At 38.8% G+C, this 21582-nt stretch overlaps 2 protein-coding genes and 1 pseudogene across 3 annotated transcripts in view; 1 reads left to right on the top strand and 2 right to left on the bottom strand.

The window, feature by feature from the left end:
* Positions 1-21582, top strand: part of LOC306846144 (tyrosine-protein kinase JAK1-like) — an 830156-nt gene that overhangs the window by 478812 nt on the left and 329762 nt on the right. The gene's annotated exons all lie outside the window — the stretch shown is intronic.
* LOC306846720 (alpha-2-HS-glycoprotein-like) lies at positions 7321-9883 on the bottom strand. Its single transcript, XM_079380302.1, has 7 exons — positions 9609-9883; positions 9161-9271; positions 8996-9080; positions 8737-8891; positions 8537-8641; positions 8181-8243; positions 7321-7846 (listed from the first exon to the last, which is right to left on the bottom strand). The coding sequence occupies exons 1-7, from the start codon at positions 9816-9818 to the stop codon at positions 7532-7534; spliced, it is 1044 nt and encodes a 347-aa protein (XP_079236428.1). The 5' UTR covers positions 9819-9883; the 3' UTR covers positions 7321-7531.
* Positions 10501-21577, bottom strand: LOC306845586 (protein crumbs homolog 1-like; annotated as a pseudogene). Its single transcript has 8 exons — positions 21429-21577; positions 19203-20156; positions 16329-16879; positions 15560-15725; positions 14284-15182; positions 13331-13372; positions 12052-12174; positions 10501-11573 (listed from the first exon to the last, which is right to left on the bottom strand). The product of its transcript is annotated as a protein crumbs homolog 1-like (transcript).

Raw genomic sequence — 21582 nt, 5'->3', positions numbered from 1 at the left:
CAATTCTTCAGTGGCACCTTTGGGATATTTGGCATAAATTCAACCTCCAGGGCGTGTGGAAAATGTACAGATTAAAGAGAAGCATCAAATTATGTCCAATTCTCTCCCTTCTTACACCTGACCAGCTGATATTCAACTCAATTTGCGTGGAAGGAAAAAAAACAAATGCCATGATTTAACCACCTTGTTTACAGACAGATCAAATAAACCTATTCCAACCAGAAAATTGTTCACTTATTTGTCTTCAAGCATCTTTCTATCAGTTTGTAGAAAATGATTCAAAAGGCATGGTAGGTATTAGAGAATTAGTTTTTCTAAGCAGTTTTGTGTTTAGTATGTGAGCTTTTGTGCTTGTATAAAAAGAATAGCTTTACTTACACTGCTATTAAACCTTATTCATTTGTAATTGACATGGGTAATCATGAAGGGGTTGCTGTAATCACAAACATTTACGTGTTACACACAACCTCGGATGACTTGGTTTAATCTTATTGCCGGTAAAAATTAGTTTATATAGTGTGAAGAGTTTTCACATTTCACAAAGAATTTGCCACTTAAGGATGCTGTTTATGATGGCCTGACAAACACTAATGTGCGTGTGTATATATATATATATATATATATATATATATATCTTATTCCTAAGAAATAATCAAATGTAGGATTAATAGGCCTATAACAATGAATAAATCATCGATATTACATTAAAAAAAAAAAATCGATTAAGTATTTTAAATAATTGAAATGGCATTTATGCTGGTAAGGTTTTTGGCCTGTCCCTCACTGATTAAATTTTTCAGCAGGACATTTAACTTGAAAAGTGAAGGCAAAAGTGTATAAAAATCACATTTGCATATTCTAAATACACTCTCATTGTTAAGCAATGTTTTTGGCATAAGTATACATTTTATCTGTAAAATATAAATTTTTTTGGTGTCCCCTGATTTTATCCCAGCCCTGTTACCTTCATCAAAAAACCCTTGTACAGTAATGGTACATTCAAGTGACATCACTTCTAGGAGGTTAAATCCTCTGTCAACCAGGATTCCTACACTTAGGCACAAGCATGTTTCTCTCACTCTTCCATAATATATTTTTGATGATTTATGAGGCTTGAGTGAGGGGGAACATCATGCTAAGTCAATACTGTTACCATTTTTAACGTAAATTGAAACTATTACATTTAATATAATCAATATCTACAAGTAAAATCCTTTCAAAGTGTACAACGTGTGAACTTGAGTTTTTTTTTTTTTTTTTACAGGTTTTAACGTGAGGGTAACAGGGATGACATAGTGTGTATTATTGAGCTAATGCCTGTATCATTCAGTGTGGTTGGCATAAATGTGACATCAGTTAAATTTTTTGTTAGTATTGTTACTATTGATGTTGTTAATGACTGGGATAGGATGATCAGTCTCAATAAAACTTTTTTCCCCCTAACAAATTGTCAATAATGCATGCATGTTAATTAAATTCCAAACGAGCAGCAAGGTGAATGCAGACTCTCACCCCAGTCTGCAATGCTCAAGAAAGTGAAAACTAATTTCAGCATCAAGATCTTTGTCTGGTTTCAGATGAAAGACGTAGATCTGATCCTCCTTGCCTAGTGATTGAACTGGATGAGTATATTTGAAGTTCTGTGAGGGGACAGACAAACAGATGGACACATTCTCTAATTACAAGACCCTTAAAACATTAGCCTCTGGTTTCACAGACAAAGCTTAAGGCTAGTCCCAAACTAAAATGCATGTCTGAGCTGTCTCAACTGAAAATATCTTGCTCTTGCAGTGCCATTGTTCTGTCTCAAGATGCACACCTGTAATGTTTTCTTCTAAGGTATTTTTATAAAAGCTGCTCAAATACCTTAATTTAACTAAGGCAGACCTGGCTTTTAAGCCCCGTCTGTGAAACCAGGCCTAGATCTCTTAGAAATGTAATGTGCTAAATCAACAATGAACTAAGTTAAACTGAAAAATGTACTGTTTACTATTGTCATACAATTATGCCAAGTAAGGCAAATCTGAATGACAAATATGAAAATATTTTTTAAAAATCCAAAATTTGAAACAATCCCTGTGAAAAGAGGGACTAAAATTCTGCTCATATATGTGAAAAATATCACATAGTTCTAATGAAACTACAGTATATAGTAACGCTTGTGTCTTTAACAGACTTGACAAAAATACCAAAACATGAGGTACACAAATAGTCATAAAATAATAAATGACATGACCTGAGATGACACAATACACTTTCTTGTCATTTTGAGTGTCTGGATATTGGATGGATAATGGATATTTTAAAATTATATATTATATTCTAGTTAATTGTGTGCTTCTAATTTGATAGCAACAGTTTGGACAGGACCCTTTTCTATTCTAACATGACAGTGTCTCTGTGTATAAGACATGGTTCAAAAAGGCATGATTGATTGAGTCAGTGTGGAAGAACTTGACTGGTCTGCAGAAAGCCAAGTCCTGATCCCAGCTCAACACCTCTGGTGTGACTTTATATGCAGACCTTGAGCCAAAAACTCATCACCAATCACCAATGGCTTGTACATAAGGGTACTGACATTTTAGACACGTCCAAAACTGTTGCAACAGAGATGGAAATACTTTTTTTAAATACGTTGTTGTTGTATGTTTCCATCTTTGTTACCACAGTTTTGTAAGTGCCTTTTTTCTGTTTTTGATATGCACACATGCCTTCATTCGCCTCACCAGGTGCTTCGGATTTTCCAGACGTGCACTAATTGTAGATGTAGGATCTTATATATTTTAGGTGCTTGAAATGAGTCGGTTTTTTGCGACACGTTACAGTGGTGTGGTGCGTATGCAAAACGGGTTTGGCGAATGGCGTTTAAAGAGAAACAAATTCCGACGTGCTTTCTTTTCATTTGGCTTAGCTTTATTAAAGTGCATGGTTTTGTGGTATTTAATGAGGTGAAAGGTCTTGATTCAGCGAGCTCTTTTAACAAAAATGCACGGACAGGCGAGTCATTTGATCGAGGGGACGGGAAGCCGAAATCTGGAGCACAGGTTGGGCGCCTTATTATTTGGCAAGACCGAGCTTCAGAATCACATGGAGATAGTGTCAGTCTTTCCTCGGAGCTCGGTTCTCGCAGTCAACCCGATGAGAACTCCTACCAATCAGATGATTCAGGTAAAGATGTCCCTGTGATCTGCTGAATGCATTTGTGATGTACTAAAATTACAGAATATAAGATTGCATGGGCATTTTTCAAACACTAACACAGTTCTCGTTAGTCTATATTGTTAGTCATTCAAAACGTTTTTCTTGCACCTCTGTACAAAGATAATTCGTATTCGTTTTAATAGCATGCTGTTAACTATTCCAAGTTGAACTTGTCTTTGTTGTTGTTGTATATTTTATCAAAAGGCTGGATGAACCTGCAACCTCTTTGGGGACAGGTTTATGGTCTTAACACCCTGCATACTCCAACAGTGGAAAGGCTACTTGGAATGAAACCCAAGGTGGATTGTGTTGGAGATTTAATGAAGTTTACAATTCATGGACAAGAGGCTCCTTTTGGGTCCAACTTTCTCATTGACAGAGGTTTTCTTCTCAATTGCCTGTTTATGACTCAAACTTTGTCATTTGCCTTCCAAAATACTTATTTCTGTTATTATTAAATTGTCTTTTTAGGAAGTGTCCCACCACTTCCGTTGTCACAGTTGCCCTCAGAATGTGGCCATAGGTTCTTGAGAACTTGGAGAGACTTTGTTTACATTATACCATATGATGGATGTTATGTAATGCATGAGGTTTGCATTTATATTTTAATGTAAATCGAGTATAGCGCATATTATCCTTTCTGACCCCCCCCCCCCCCCCCCCCTCCCACCTTGTGTTTTCAGAGAGACACTTTTGTTCTTCCCTTACTTTGGTGGGGATTGCCTGTGAAAATGACTTGTTCCTCACTGACCTTGGCAAAAAGTGAGCCAACGGTCTCCTGCTATATTAATGGCATGATTGTGAGGCTGCATGGAGGAGTCTCTGGTAACCTGAAGATCAAAGGTAACACAAAAGTTCATGTTTGTTTACATATAGGTTGATGTGAGCTTTACAGATCTAAATTTGATCTAATACTTCTTAAACTTAGTAATGAATGAATGGCAGCCTCTTCTGAAAGTGTCAGCTAGATGTGGATACAGCATGGTGTCACATCCAGAAGGTGTCGTCATCCAAGCCCCATATATGCCATGCACCGAGCCAAAGGTATGCGATGTTCTACATTTTACCTGAATTTTATCCAGTCACTCGTCTTAAATACACTAATCTTTTGCCTTACTTTACAGGATGGGATGTACACTCTTAGTATGGCAGTGGAGAGCGAGTTTAATCTGTCCTGCCCAGTACTGTCAAGTAGTAGTCCTATAGATATGCCTGATCTTGTATATGAAAATGAACACATTTCTATACCTCATGCTCTGACTTCAAAACTCCCTCCTGCCACAATTGCTGCAACTACTAAAACCACTCAGCCAAGACAGACTCCGGCAAGACGTTCAACAACTTCCACAAGTTCAGTTAAAAATGTGCAGACTCTTCTCCGCCCTTATTACATCTCTGGCCAGCCAGATTTTAAACGTGTTCCTCCTAGTTACCCGCTTCTCCTTTTTCCTCCAAATATACCACCAAAGAATCTTCATCATAGTCCCAAAATTGTGGGTCCCCCAACTGCCATTACCCAAAGGCCACAAGCACCTGTTTATACAAAGCATCCTCAAACTTGGTACCATAAGCCAAGCTTGGATCTTACCCGTGACCCCACTTATCAAAGTGCAGCTGGTCCACGTTATCCAAGAAAACCTTTGTTGCCTCCTACCAAGGTTCCTACAGCCCCTATCGCTTCCCAACTAATAACCACAGACAGTCCTCGAGATGAGTTGCAGTGGGCAACTATGTTTCCTCCCAGCGAAATGGTGTATCCTTTATATCCTGGAAAACCTGAATTTGTTACTCCCTCCTCGGCGGTCTTTCCTCAGGCCCCCCACTGGCCTCATCACTCCCAAACCCAACAAAGACCCTCTGAACCACATGCTCCACCAAATCCAGAGCTTGAACCACCTACACCTGCCCCTACAAGAGAGACAGGACCACAGCTCCTCCGCTATCCATGGTACAAACCCTTCCCACCACATCGTTCAGAAATTCCACCTGACCCAAAAAATAAAATGGTTTCCACCTCTGGGGCTGTTGCTTCCAGGTCCACCTCATATTCAGAAAGGTCTGAACAAGTTGAAAAGCCGCAAGCTTATGAGCTTCCATACGGAACAGCTGTTAAGGGTCCTCCTATGAGCTTATACTTAGATTTGACCCAAAACACACATCCTACCTCTTCACTCCCTAAATTTCCTGAAGTTGTTCACACTTCTGCCCCAATAGGGGCTTCCCCAACTCCTATCAGTTCGTCCCATGCACATTCTTTTCACTGTCCAGCTTTCTGCCCTGGACCCGCTTCAATGTTGTCCCACCATAACCATCACCATTTTGGTCATCCTCCTCAAATGTCTACTTTTGACATTTCTAGTACGAATGAAATTACAGGTCAAATGCTGTCATCTCCTGTTATATCTCCAGATTCAAACCTCTCTCGCCTTATTAAAGGCAAAGGTTATTATAATTATGGCCCACTTTACTCAAAAACGGCTCTACCACCAGCTTCAGATCATACAGCAATGCAATATTTGGTGGAGTATCCCCCAGTTATGAGTACCGATGCCCCTGATTCTTCAAACCATTTTACTGGGTCAACCATGCGTCCCTACATTTTTAGGAAGTTGGAATCAACTGCTGCCTCTGCACAGCCTACAATGAAACCTGCTAATTTTGCTTCTGTTATACGCCATTTGGAGCGTTCACAAACTAGACCAGTTGCTGAGCCTCTTGCCTATTCAAACCACAACCCAAACCCTGCAGTTAACCAGGCTGTGATGCAGCAGTATGTTTACCCAATGGGACGCAAGACACAGTCAATGTTAGTTGCTCCAAATAATGTTCCCTCTTTTGAGGAAATGGTCCAACATGACATTTCTTCAAAACCTACTATACCTCCAACTAATGTCGACAATGCATTTATGAATTACTGGCATCAAGCTGCTAATTTGAATGCTAAGCCCCCTAGGTCTAATGCTCTTAAAGACTCTTTCACCCAGATGTCATTACTTCAGCCACCCAATAATCCCAATCCATTTGAGCTGTCAACTGCGTCAATTCAATCAGAAGAAACTCCTGACGAGAACTCTCCACCACAGCTGAGTTTTCATCCCTTGATTCAGATCCGCAACTCTGTGCCAGTAAGGAACCCTCAGCTGTATTTCCCTCCAAATGGAGAATCTGTGGATCCTGTTTTTAGGGACCCCAAATTATTTAAAACCCACTGGGTTCCTGCTGTTCAATCAAACAAGGGTGCACTGCTCTCCAGCTCTCAAACAGGTGGTAGGTGAACCAGTTCTCGGTGTACCGTGAATTGACCAAAATGAGGAAGACTGAGGAATTTGGAGAGCTGGAAACCGTACAAACTAATGATAAAAGTTGTGGAAAAACTGTAATCCGCCTTTCTTTTAAAACCCCGATTTGAAGTCCGTTTTTGAAAGTTTTCTGATGTTCATTATAATGAGTCCTTTTGGCTTCATTATATTGAGTCCATTATATTGCGCACATTTGTTCAGCTTATTCTTACAAAATGAGTTGAATTGGAGTTCCTGGAGAACCACCTTCCAGCAGAGTTTAGCTGAGAAACATGATATAACGATGTTTATATATTCTGTGCCATCTCTGCCAGAAAGCCAAGAGTAGTTAACTTTAATTTTCTTAGATGATCAAGTTACATAAAAATGTACCATACCTTGTCAGATGCGGGGCAGACAAATGTTTAGCTGTTTTTCATTCTAAAATGTTGGTGATTAACAAAGATTAATTTTGTTTTGGACAAGCTCAGTATTAGAATGGGTATATTACCTGTGATGCACGAAGTGGCATTGGAAATACAGTGTTTATAATGTTAGGGAATCTATGTCCCACATATTTCATTGTTTTTTTTTTTTAAGTTCTTTGACAATTTTCAATTTAGTTATTTGAATGTGGTGCATTGAAAGGGTATTTGAAGTGTACAGTGTCCATGGACAGACTTTTTCCTCAAAGCCATTTCTGTGAACAGCGTGATGAAGATATTGCCACCATCATGTAACAGTATAACATCCTTAAGTGTTTTTTCTTAATGCGGTATATTCTAATTCCATAAGGTGAAAACTGATTATTTAGAGAAAAAACACACTGAACGCAGACTGATAAAGATTTACATTAGACTGGTAAACATTTTATTACAGCACCACAGTACAACACAGGCACAGCCTTCATTTCTTCCATAATAAGAAGGCTAGTTTTGTCTATACATGTACCTGCTGTGTTATAAAACATTTACTCTTGAACGACTGCACTCATGAGTTTGGTGTCAACAAGAGTTAATATTATCTGGGTTGGTTCATGAAATGTGACTAGGTCAGAAATGCTTCTTTTTTCCTGGACAAATGGGAGCAATGTGAATCGGCCCTGAAAGAAGGGGTGTTTTTTCTGACGCTGGCACTTCCGGTGCAGCGACCTCCCTCTTTACAACAGGAGCTTCCTTTGGCGCTGGTACGGCCGTGACCTCAGCCAATTCGTTGGATTCTGCAGAGAGCAAACCACTTGCCGAAGGGTCATGGAGTGCTGTCAGCTTGTGATGTTTGAGACCATGAATGGCGGGGTTGTGCTGAGGTCCAAAGGTGTGTGCATGCAGAAGCTGTTGGACTTGCACTGTGGCGTTGCTCGCTTGGTCCTGTCATGAATAAAATAATAAAGTTGAATCGTGTCTCTAATGCTCTGCTTTAGCTTAATCTGAGTTTGAGGTTTAAAGATCAAGAGCGTAATTTCTGTGCCAGTAATGGTGCCAAACTGAATTAACTGGTATTATACCTTTAAGGTACTAATATGCACCTTTTAGGGTTAAATAAGGTACCACTCTAGTGATAGCTTCTGGACATTTTTTCTGAGTGTGTAGCAATACTGACTCAACCAATCACATGAATCAAATATTAATGGCAGCCATTAAAATGTTCAATATTTATTATGTATTGTATTGTATTAATGTGAAATAACAAAGTGGTATTTACTGGGGCAAAGATTTTGCAGTCAACACCATTGGCAGAACCTTCAGCTAGACAGAGGCCATGGATCTAAAAATAGTCACAAATATGGATTAGACACTTTGAAGTCAACATGAAAGACGGTTCAACCCATTTTGCTTCAAAACAGGATATTCAACGGGGAAAAAATGTAGGGCTTCATTTTATCCATGGGATTTGACTGGATCATGAAAAGTGGGCATGCAGAATGGAGACAGGCGAATGGACAAGGTGGGGTTTAAAAATTAAGAGGGCTTGGTTTCATGTTGACCTTGGCACAAATATTTACACAGTTGCACACCAGCCAAAGTCTCTCGCACTCAAAGATATTTCAATATTCTTACAGCAACATTATGATTCTGAGGGATGCATATATCATCATCTTGACTTGTGCAGTTAGTCCCAATAATGGCATATTCTGCAAAGTACCTGGCTCCTCCACTGACAATCTGCAAAAAAAAAAAAAAAAATAGAAAACAGTACCATATTGTCTATTGGAAGCTTTATTGTCTGAGGATAATTTTTAGCATTATATGTACATTACCTGGGATCCCATGCGTCCGATTTCAAGGAGTGCAAACTTTGTGTTTAGAGTATTATTTTTATTGAAATAGTCTAAAGAGGTTTCAATGAGTTGGAGGCCATCTGTGTCATTTAAAGGAATGAGTTGAGGGCAGCCTAAGCATTTATCTTCTGATTCTAGTCACAACAACAAAAAACAAAACAAAAGGTCTCCTTTCTTCACTGTGATCAGATGACAAGAAGTGCATTTGTTTTTACACCAATTTGTGTTTTCCTCTTACCTGTCTCAGTTTCACACTTGAATGCCACGACAGACAGACCTTGAGTTGTATTTGCCAGTACAAAATCACAATCTGCCTCAACTGCCTATAAAAGAACCAGAAATATACTTAATTAATTGCAATACGACATTTATGAAAGTACACATGAATAAAGATAGTTCTCACCGTATTAATTTTGGGTCTGACTGGACAAAGGCTCACAGGTGTTGGATCCAAGACATGACACGTAGTTTCAAGAAAATCTAGTTCCAAATGATACGTGTCTGCTTGAAGTGGCTACAAAAAGACATTTGAATCTTAAAGCCCCATTTATACCAGTACTATGATGATTTTGATGTAAAAATCTAATTGTAGTGTAGATATAAAAACAGTGTATAGAACAAATTTGATCACAATGTTACATATTCAGAAGCGCGTCACAAGTGTGCAACAAATACTGTAGCTTTATTTTAAAAAATCTGTTAAGTGTATTCATATTAAAACATTTCTGTGGACGAAATAGTCATATAATACACTCAACATTTTTAAAACCAATGTTACTAACTCTCACACACCCCATGACTGTTAAAACCACCATCACACAAGCATTGTTCACGATCATCCGATGTCTTACCCTGGAGACGATCTTGATTTCGTCAATTTGATTTAGGACATATTTGTAACCGTGTGTGTGCTGAGCGTTCAGGAAATCCTGTGCTATCAGAGCCGCTGCTTCAGCCTCAGGGGAATCACAGGGAGGCAAGCTGATGGTGGGCATCAACCCCTGCGCCCATGACCCCGTTACCAGGAGCCCGAGAACAGTGAGCAAAGCGTAGCGCTGCATGCTGAACAACAACCTGAACCCCTGAAGCGAACGTGCGGACAGAAGGTGACTGGGTTTGGTTTGAGGTGTTTATATATATATATATATACGCTGTACTTTAGTCTTGACCACATGGTCAATGTAAAGATATTCTGGCTTCTGTTACGTAAATGATACCAGTGAACCATCTTTGGGTGCCAAAACAAATGGAACTGTGCAATTTGAGTGGGAGTTCAAACTGAAGTTTGGTTTGGGGAAGCAGTGGTGCTTTTAAACTTTGACCACGTCCTTGGTGATAAAACTAACATGAATGGAGCCTGATTGAAAACATGCAGCTTCCTATACAGTCATTATTTACTTTTTTTTTTAATGAGTTCATGCTAAATGTGCAGTTTTAACAAACATAATCAGAAAAGTAAAAGCCTTCGGCTTGACTAACTTTTTTGCAAAATTATCAGATTTCAAAATGCTTCTAGAAGGGTTTATGCTGTTTTTACTGCTTATCGAACTAACAATGAAAAGCAAACAAAACTACATGCAAACTTGTTTTTCTGAAGTGACTCTGTTTGCCTGACTATTGCGGAAACCCAAAAATAAGGAATGCTTGCAAAACCTGATTTTATCAAGAATTGCATAATTAATATGCTATTTTATGGTCTATATTTCCACATAATTCCATTTTAATAATGAACATCAAACATTTACCTTAATCTCTTTTAATTTGTGCTATTCCAATCTCAGCAACAATACAAAATTCATTCAGTTCTCGTTCAGAAAACAGCTGTTCATTCAGTTTGAAACCAACTAAAATATACACAGTTGCTGGATACAAAAAATATTCCCGTATTTGTTTAAAAAATCAATTTATTTAGATGCTTTGTGAATACTTTAAAGATTGGCAAAAGAAATCTGCTATATGGGTTTGATAATGGAAAAGAATGGAAAGCTGGAGCAGTCACTCGATCCATGAGGTATAAAAGTCCAGGATTAAATATTGACAGAAAAAAAGAGAAAAAAGTAAGAAACATTTAATAATGTGAAAACACATGAATATTAAACTGCTTTTCTTACCATTAGAATATGACAGTATGTTATAACATTGGGCTTCATACATATTATGATTTACCTCTTTTTTTTTTGTAGAACTTTGAGAAGTTATGAGAAACATTTTGAGAACATTTTCAAACATAGATATTTATGAGGAAAAGGAAGGCACACGAAAAGCCTTTCACTGTCAGATGCTATAAAGTGTACAGACCTGAGTTTTTTTAAAATATCAATATTATTCTAAAATGTTTTCTCTGAAGTATTACTCAAACGCTGCTGTTTGTAGTGCTCCATTAGCAAACAACCAATCACATTCTGGTTTTCTCATTGAATGATTCTTGAATTTTGCCCAAAAACCAAGGATTGCGACTTCCCATAATGACCTTTAATCATATTTAAAGGCCTTTGCGTATTGTGTCCATTCAACATCAGCCCACATCTTCCTCGGAGTGTTTGAGAAGGAACGGTTTTTAGTCCTAGTCATCATTGGCTGCGTTCCACTCAACCTCTGGATCATCATCTAAACGCAAAATGAGGTATGACAACAGCTGGAAGATGTTCTGCCACAGGAGCAGGAACACATAGACGTAGAAGTCGCTGACGTCGATCTGACAGTGATCACCTGCAAAGCTTATCTCGCACACACACTGGAACCTGTTGATCAGGTTACGGCAGAAGCCTCCATTAAGGCAGGGGTCAGATGCACATTCATCCAGCTCCAGCTCGCACCTGTCAAAGAAAATCAGTCGTTTTAGATGAAGAGCAGCGCTTGAAGGCCATCTTACGGCACATTCCAAAAAGCAGCTTTTTTTTTAGCTCTCTCCTCCTATACAAGTCCATGAGATTTCACCTTTATTTAATCATCAACCATTAATTCTGATTGCTTAGGGAAGTAATACCACACTTCTCTTAGATTAGCTGCACTTTGAAGTGTCTTTCCTGTACTAGTACAAATACTGCAGGACTATATATATGCATGTGTGTGTGTGCACGTGTGTGTGTGTGTGTGTGTGTGCATGTTACAAAGAATTTCTATTTCAATTAAACACTATTCTTTTGAGCTCTCTATTCATCAAAAATATGAAAAAAAGGTCATGTTAATGTTTCATAAACAACAAAACAGCCTCTTAGAGTGATTTCTGAAAGAGTTTTATGTATATTTACTAGGATATCACACAATTTAACCTCTGCGGATTTATATTCTTACCACTGTCCAGCGAATCCAGGTAGACAGTCACAATTATCCTCTACAGAAGAGCAATTCCCACCATGGAAGCAACTGTAGTTCCATCTCTCATTCCCGCAGAAAGACACAGGAAGTTTAGGGAATCTAGAGATAAAAGGATAACACTTAGTACAAACTTGTTAACATCTTTTCTCATTTCTAAAGCATAATCAAGCAAAAAGTATTGATTTTAAACAGCAAAACCTCAACATATAGCATAAGATGCTATAAGCAAGAAACATGTGAAGTATTTGAAAAGAGTAGTATGTCCGAATTCACAGTTATTTATCAAACAGCAGGCCAGAAGTCCCTGGATGACCTATTTCAAGAGAGATACTGAAGTGCACATCTGATGACTGTTTACTATCCCATGAGGCCACGGGAGAGGAGTTGTGAATGGCAGTGAAGTGACGCAACTGTTGTCCAAAGTCACGACAATGACAACGTGATGAATGTAGTTTGTCTGGATTACATTCATACTACATAGAACATTTTTATTAATTACCCATATTAAAATACCAGACATCTAACTCAAAAATGTCGCATAAATAGAATATATCACATCTGTACCTGTGACAGCAATAAAGAAAAGTGGAAGCGGCTTGTATTTGTTTTTCTAGTCAGTCAGAAATGCCTCTGCCTGTCGATTACTGTGCTTGTTCTGATTGGCTAATATTGGTTGGCTTACAGCAGGGTTACAGGGTTTTCAAACTTATGTTACTTCGGTTTATTCCCTGGATAATTTATTTGATTTATTTCAGTTGCTGTTAATATTGTAATAGTGCGTACACTGTAAATTTTCATGCAAGTGTTGTGTGACGTCATCTGAAAAGGGTCTGTTATGCATAATTTAATGCTGCTACAACTCCTTGGAATACTTGATTCTGATTGGTCGGTCGTGACATTCTGAGGTGTGTTATTCCCCAATAACCAGGGGCGGACTTAACATTTAAGCCAGGTAAGTGTCCGCTTAGGGCCCCGGGGAATCAGGGGGCCCCGTATGATTTTGGCAAAACATATTTGCAGCGTTGAGCAATGCAGCCAATCACAGCCGCATCTGTTGATTTCTTGAACTGCCGCGCACTCATATAACTGCACAAATGCAGTGACTTTGAAAACTGGCTGGATGTACGTTATCCATGAACTTATTACTATAGTAAGTACACGTAACGTGTAACTATGCTTGTTTCACAGACCCCCAAGAATCTCCTTCTGGCCCCCAGTTTGATAATTAATAGATATTTTCAGAAATCAAACTTACGGAAACCTGTCGATATACCATGGAAGTTCTGGAACTCTCTCCCTGAAAGAGAAATGAAATATTACATGCATGCATATCTAAGAAGATATTGCTGAAGACTTCATCTGTCGAGATGCATCGCAGCACTCTTAAAAATAAAGTCTCCAAAAGGGTGTTTTTTTTGCAGTGATGCCTTTGAAGTCCATTTTTGGTTTCCCAAAGAACCTTTCAGTTCTTAAAGGGGTCCTATTATGCTTTTTCACTTTTTGAATTTTAGTCAGTGTGTATGTTTGTGCATAAAAAAGATCTACAAAGTTACAACTCTTAAAGTCCACTCCAAAGGGAGATATTTAGTTTTTTTTAAATCCCTTTTCAAGAACTATAACAAACGGCTCGTTTGGACTACAGCCTTGTTTTCCGGGTGTTGTGATATCACAAAGCAGACCATTAGAATATCATTCAAATAAATCCCACCTACGGAAATTCGAATGGTTGGGGGGTGGGGAGAACGCTTGGTTTAGTGCATCAGACAAGACGAGGACGAAGAAGCGCTGCTGTAGCTTCACGTTTTCGCCATGTCGAAGAAACGCTGAAATGCGGGGCAGTACTGAAACACCGTCTAAGCTGTATGCCAATCACAAGGCACTGGGACAGCTAACCAATCACAACACATTTCATTTTTCAGAAGGCCTTCATCAAACCTGGAACTAATCGAGCCGTTTGTGTCAGGCTTGGGAGAGATATTGTAATAATGTAAATTATGTGAAAAATAATGCGTTTTTCGAACCACCAAGCATGAGAGCATAATAGGACCCCTTTAAATGAACTATTTTGAAGAACCTTTTTCCACTAAAAAGAACCTTTTCTGCATTTCAAAGGTTCTATGGATGTTCAAGGTTCCTCTTGGTACCATAGATGCCATTAAAGAACCTTTATTTTTAAGAGTAAGTAATGAGCATGGGAAACATATTCACCTGCAGAAAGGTCCTGTCGTGTTTCTTGGACAGAGACATGAGTAGCGTTTCAATCCTCTTAGGCACGTTCCGCCATTGCTGCACTTGTTGTGGGCGCATAAGTCCACCGCCGTTTCACAGCGCCGGCCGGTGTAGCCTGCATCACACGAGCACTCGTATCCAGCTGAGACCGCTCTGCAGGCTCCGTGAACACATGGGTTTGATGCACAATCATCTACAGTGAATTCACAACGCTGGCCAGTCCAATCAGATGGGCAATGGCACTTGAAAAGGTCGAACAGATCTTCACAAACCCCTCCATTCTTGCAAGGGTCAGGCTCACAGACATTAGATCCCCAGCAGCTGAAGTAGGGAGTCCCAGAAGTCCTCAGGAACCGCTCTTTCTGGGGTCTGGGCTGGTTCATCTCCGTGTCACTGTAATATGGCAATGCAAGTCCTCCGATCTCTACCAAACCGAGACAGCCAGCAAAGTTACCCTCCGAATCAGGTCCCAAGCCTCCTAAGATGATGTCCTCTGAGGAAATCCAGATCTCCTGAGGCTGTGAAGGAGATGGAGGGTTTCTCCCAGCGCTCATCCAGAACTATTCTCCATCTGGATGACTGGAGGACTGGGCTGTCCATGCTGAAGTCTGCCCTGTGCCACTGACCATCATTGACCAGGTCCAGGCTGTGTATATATACATAGGAGGTTTGTTTTTCTCCCTGCAGCTCTAAAACTAGGTGTCCATCGTGAATGGAAATGGTAATGAACTGAGAATCGCGCTCAGCATGCAGTAGAGTTGCATTCTGCTGCCTGGTACGGAAATGCATCGAAATGCTGCTGAGGTATCGCCGTATTTTTCCATTGCCACGATAGGTGATTACGTGGCTGTCGCTGCGGAGGCTGACATTGACCAAACCTGCAAAGCAGACAGGAAAAAAACATCAGTGCTCTAGTAATTTAACTCTTTGTTCTAGTATTTTTTTCTTTTTACTGTCAAAGTGTAACCTCTGAGCACCATATTCAATTTCTTCCCTGCAACATATGTTTATGCCATTAACACGCTCAAACGCTTGTCTCAGGACAAGCACATATGGCGTGGCAAATCCAACAAAGGATAATCTTTCAAGCTTTCATAAATCCCCAGTATAGCTACATATGACAATTATCAATTATATAACTGAACTCTGGATAGGTACCACAGATATATTAATGCTGAGACGTCAACCTTTTCTTTACCGCTTTCAATTAGAAAAATATTCATAGTTCAGATAAGGACAAGATGTTCATACTGACATTCAAAGCCCTGAGCGTGGGCTTGACACGCGGCAGTGGACGGACATGGGGACAGCTCACACCACCTGACCTCCTCACAGCGCTGTCCCGCTGTATTGGGTGGGCAGCTGCACGTGAAATCATCCCACATGGAGTAACACACACCTCCATTCAAGCAGGGATTATTCTACAACAGATACTCACAATCACTCATCACAGTAAATACTGCCATTTTAAACAATAAAGATTCATAATATGTAATATGCATTGCTAAGGACTTTATTTGGACAACTTTAAAGACATCTATGCGTTGAATCACCCAATAACAAAATGTGACATTCTGAAGTTTTGTCCTATATTCATCTTTTAATCATATTTGTAAATGTCTTGACTCCACAGCCAACAGAGCAATTTTGACTTTACTGTTCCAATACTTTTGGAGGGCACTGTATATATATATATATATATATATATATATATATATATATATATATATATATATATAAGTTTAGCTAATTGTGAAATGGTATGCTTCAAGTGAAGCATTCCATAATTGTGAACATTGTAAATGATGTAATCATTAATAATATTTGAATATTCATCACATCATTAATAATAGATTCAAAATATTCAAATATTGTTGCTGATAAGTTGCTAATTCTGCTAAAACTTCTCATGTCAATCAGACCACCCTTTCCTGTCAATTGGGCATTTGTTGGCCAGAACAAGCTGTAAACTAAAGCAAGCTTTGTACCAGTACTGTACTGATGGATCTGTGAATGTAGCTTACGCTGCAGGAGTCGTCGCCAGTGCAGCCGCGCGTGACTTTGGTGGAGCTCTGGAGCCGGTAGGAGCTCACCGGGACACTGACGGGGTAGAACTGCAGGCGTCTGCTGTTCATACGGAGGTCTTGGATGCAGCCCTTAAAGTAGCCGCCAAAGGCTAGTGATGCACGGCGATCTGGTAAACCCCCCACATACACCGCATCTCCAGCCTGGACCAGCACACTGCGGATGGGGATACGGCCCTGGCTCTTAGCAGACATAAACAGGGACAGGGATTCTGGCTCCACAAGCACTGTTATGAGGTGAAAGTGACCATCGCTGACGGTTTCGCTTCCTAGTAGGCTTTCAAAGTTGTTGATTTGAACTTTGACCTTTCCATCCTCTAACCAGACACGCAGATACTGACTGGTAGAGTTGGAGAGGACCAGGAGCAAGCCCTGTGAGCGGCGCGTGCGAACGAACATGGACACGGTGTTACTGTCGCCTGGACTGTCTTCCACCGTGAACACAGCGTGGCTCTCCAGATCTTCACTTCCAAACCTTGCAGTCACATACTCTGATGATACAAAAGTGAACAGCAGTGTTAGAGAAAGGTACAATAAAGAATATGCACATATGTTTTTTTTTTTTTTTTTTTTACCAACAGGATTGTTTCTGCGTTTGCTGTAGTGTTTATGCGCTCAGTAAGTGATATGCAAAAATTATTTTTAGTTTTTTTTTTCAGTTTTTTATTACTTAAATAAATCAACAAAAACATATATACTACTACAATAAAAACATAATATGCATTCTGAATATTTTGAATATTATGAATAGTATTATCAACAACAATAACAACAACAAAATACACTATATTGCCAAAATTATTGGGTCACCCCCTTCTAATGAACATGTTTGACTACTTTAGTAATTTCTATGAGTACAAATCTTAATGTTTAAGCATATAAAGATATTCTAGGGAATTGTGTGCTTCTAATTTGATAGCAATTGATATTGGACAGGACCCTTTTCTATTCTATAAAAATATGCGACAAAGTCAAATATAACAAAATTTATTTTTTCTAAATATACAGTTTATTATTATTATTAATAGTAGGCTATTAGTAGTAGTAATAGTAGTAATAATATCAAACTAAATAGTATTTGTATAATTCATAATATATGAAAATTCATCTAAAATCAAATTTCAAATCAAAATAAAATGTGAGTCAAATATAACAAAATTGAATGTTTTATCATCATCATTTTGTTATATTACAAATATATTATTTATTATTGTTGTTCTTGACATAATAACATACAATAACATATCATTGTAATAATAATAATTCAATAAATATGTTGTGTTGCCCACCCATTACTAACTAAATTAGTTTTGCTCTCTGACACTGAGCGTGAGATACATCTCAGATAAATCCCTGGTGTTACTTTCTTGGCAGGATCTGATTTATAAAGCATGGATTAAAAACACCTGTTAATCTCACGTTTCTTTAATCCACAGTTCAGGTGCAGCCGGTTTAACCCTCCGTTTGCTTTTGCATGAGTGTGTTTCTGAGTGTTTGTGGATGCCTGTTTCCTTTAGCACTCTAATCTCATTCTATGTCTTGGCACTAAATTTGACCCTCCGATGGGCGCTAAATTTAGATTCTCTGCTAAGCAGTTTTATCAGTGACGTTGTTGTAGAGATAATGGTTACCAAAGATGAATGTTCATTCTAAATTATTTACAATTTTATCTTGGTTTAATCAGAAATAGGTTACTTTAAATAGTATCTGTAGCACAGTCTACTGTATTTGGACACTTGTGAATGTCATTGCATGCATCAAAACAAATGAGAATTATGTAAAAGAAAACAAAAAAAAAGAAAGAAAGAAAGAAAGAGAACAAGCACACTTTTCAAGAATAACAACATCTCATGAAGATTTTAAATGATAATCCAATAGATATATTTTTCTAAATGAAGAAGCAGTCAGGTTTTAAAGCGTATCATTCATATTTAATGTGATGCACTACACCTGTGGTTACTCTGTTAGGACACCTGTATGAACTTGAGGAAGAAGAAGAAGAACTTCATATCCAATAAAAATCTCTGCGACTCCAAAAAAGTCATTGCAAAGTTGTTAAAAAAGTGCAGCTAGTTCTGAGAGAAGTCCTGCACGCTTAAAATTCATTTGTGGTTCCATGAAGAACCTTTAACATCCATGGAATCTTTCCATTGTTCTTTAGAGTGCAACAAGGGTTCTTTATATTTTTTAAATATTCTTCATACTAAGGCCCTGTTTACACTAAAATGAAAACGATCCCTGTTTACACTGGCCCCCATTTCCGCTCAGAAACGATCTCCGTTTACACTACACAACCGAAAACGCATGTCACATGACCATTCATGCAGGTACAACCATAGAAATGTATAGGTAGATTCCCTATTATTTAGAAGGTGGATGCGTCTGCATGCTTGGAGCGGTCGAATGGGGAATCTACCCATACATATCTATGGGTACAATAACGAGCATGATGTTATTGTTTACACAGTCGTCAAGGATACACAGTGCGAATGTGGGCAGACACGCCATCTTTTTCAAAAGTTTTGGTCCGTTTACACTGAAATGCAACCCCGGAGTTTTCAAACTAAAACTGGGCCTGCAGCGTTTTTAAAAGTCTCCATTCCCAACCTTGAAAACGCCGGAGTAGTGTAAACGATCCGTAGCTAAAGTTCTTCAACATTCTTTAAAAAAAATGATTGTGTGTTCAACAGAAGAAAGAAACTCATACAGGTTTGGAACCGCTTGAGAGTGAGTAAAGAATTTTCATTTTTATGTGAACTACAATTCTGTTATATGCAAACTAACCCAAGTAGTATAATGCAAGAGCAATCATACCATCTAAACAGTGCTCGCCCTCATAAGGTCGATGGCATTCGCAGCTAAAGCTCCTCCATCCAGTCTTGACACATCTGCCTCGGTTCTGGCATGGGTTTTCCTTGCAGCGGTCCCAGTCACTACAGCCCTGTTTCACATTAAATTGCTTAGCGGGAGACCTCGGCCCCAATCCGGGCACCACTACACGTGAATCCAACCACACATCCCTCATACATCCCAGAAAGCCTGAAGCAGTCTCTTGCTCTCCTCTTCCACCGATGTAGAGATTCTGAATCACAGTCAACTCGGACAGACCTGAACCCAGTTCGGACTCTGCTTGATCGATCTGTACTTCCATCTGACACGTGTCCTGAAGGCAAGACGGGTCTGTAAGCCTCAGCCCGAGCATGTTGTTGCACAGGGAGGCCTTGACCGTGTGCCAATGGCCATCAGAAACGATCAACGGGAGCTCTAGAAGAACGCTTTCAGCTTTCATTGCTCTCTGCAGTGAATGCCGTAGCCTTCCATCCACTAACTCCAGCGTAAGAAGCTGATCTTCAACATGGCACTGGAGCACAACGGCCGCTGCCTGCAACGTGCGGAAACTCAGAGTGACATTCAAAGGGTCCAAAGCATCAGTGAGGCTGGTTTGGACCTGCATGAATCCTCTTTCCTCAAAAGAGAAGGTAGTGGATGTCTGGCATTTCGTTCCAGTGAAACCCTCAGGGCAGATGCAGCTGTATCGATGCCGTCCTTTGTCCAGGTGCGGATAGCAAGTGGCTCCGTTCTGGCACCAGTGACGTTCACAGCCAAGCAGCACTACTGTGCAGTACGGCCCTCCGTAGAGGTGTCCATTATAGCTAGTTTGGGAACAGTGACATTTGTATTGTCCATCCTGGTTCTCGCACACCCCACCGTTCATGCACGGGTTCATATCGCATCCATCGATATTCTCTTCACTGCAGACTCCTGAGGCTGAGAAGAAACAAGACATTGTAAAGTGTCGTGAACATCATTGACAAATAGTTGATTTTTTATATCTGTCTGAGATATGGCATTCACACAAAAATGAAAATTGTCTCATAATTTGCTCATCCTCATGCCGTTCCAAAACTGTGTTACTTTCTATTGTGGAACACACACACGTTTTTGTCCATACAATGAAAGTCAATGAGGTCCAAAATAACACTGGACTCTACTGACTTTCACTGTATGGACAAAAAACATTTTTCAAACTATCATATTTTGTGTTCTACAAAAGAAAGAAGTCATGCTGGTTTGGAACAACATGAGGATGAATAAATCAAGAAATCAGTTTTTTTTTTCAATTACATATGTTTTTGATCATAACAATTTAAATGGAAAAAATAACAATAATTTAATAGTATTTGGTATGTTCTTAAACTTAACATAGCAACTTCAAATATTAAACAGGTTGTGTTTACAATGTTAAGTTTGTTGGTGAGGGTCTTACTAACTGGCTGCTGAACATGCTTAGTTTGCTCAGTTGAATAATTTGTGTTTTTGGTCAAAGTAAGTATGGGAACACTCGGTGTAAGATTTACTAAGAACATTTTCACTCAGAAAGTTTTAGTTAAATTCACAAATAATTATGAAAAAAGGCAAGTAACATAGAATTAAACATAAAATTTGGAATTAATTTTTATTGTAAAATGCATTTCAATCTTCTTACAGTGAATTTATAAAGGATAAATATTTAAATTAGAATATACAACTTATTTTGGTGTATAGAAGTACCTATAACTTTTTCAGTTTGCCCAAAAAATTTGAAAAACAGTTGTAAATCATGATTACATAATATATTTCCTTAATTTAATTATCTTAATCAACTTAATTTAAAATGACTGAACTTGCATGTACAAACAATATTATTTTTGTGTTTATATTAGTCCAATGAAATCACAGATCAACTTTAATTAAGTCAATAAACACAACAGTAAGTATACTGTTAAGCATAAGTTAACGCTGTTCTCTCAGATTATTTTTTTTACAGATTTCGTGTTTCATGAACTTCAAATTTTGGGCAAAATATGATGATTTGCTTTAATAGAAGCACTGCAATCACATACTCTCCAATACTATTAAAATCACACGAGTGAGGACACAAGTAGTTTCATCAATGCCATTAACAGGCCTAGTAACAATAACTTCCTACAAAAAGCACAAACAAGTTTCTAATGTAATCCATTATTATGCTACAAGATAAAACTGTTATGAAATTGTTACCTGCATAGAGAAACAGGACAATCCAGATAGAAATGCCTGCTCTTGACATGATCTTAGTTATAAACAGACTAAACAGGCAGGAGACCTAAGACCAGCTTTGTAAAACACCATTACCCTCACAGACTTCCTTGGCTCTTCCTCATGCATCTGTGTT

Source organism: Barbus barbus, assembly GCF_936440315.1.
Source record: "Barbus barbus genome assembly, chromosome: 26".
Lineage (NCBI taxonomy): Eukaryota > Metazoa > Chordata > Actinopteri > Cypriniformes > Cyprinidae > Barbus > Barbus barbus.
This window is presented reverse-complemented; position numbering and strand designations above follow the sequence as displayed.

Bases quoted from the DNA above. Each gene is read 5' to 3' on its own strand.
- LOC306846720 (XM_079380302.1), bottom strand. From the start codon at position 9,818: ATGCAGCGCTACGCTTTGCTCACTGTTCTCGGGCTCCTGGTAACGGGG. The intron at 8,642-8,736 runs GTAATGTACATA...TTTTTTTTGCAG, and splicing joins TCGGACGCATGGGATCCCAG to ATTGTCAGTGGAGGAGCCAG. The intron at 8,244-8,536 runs GTAAGAATATTG...GACTATTTTTAG, and splicing joins CTCAGAATCATAATGTTGCT to ATCCATGGCCTCTGTCTAGC.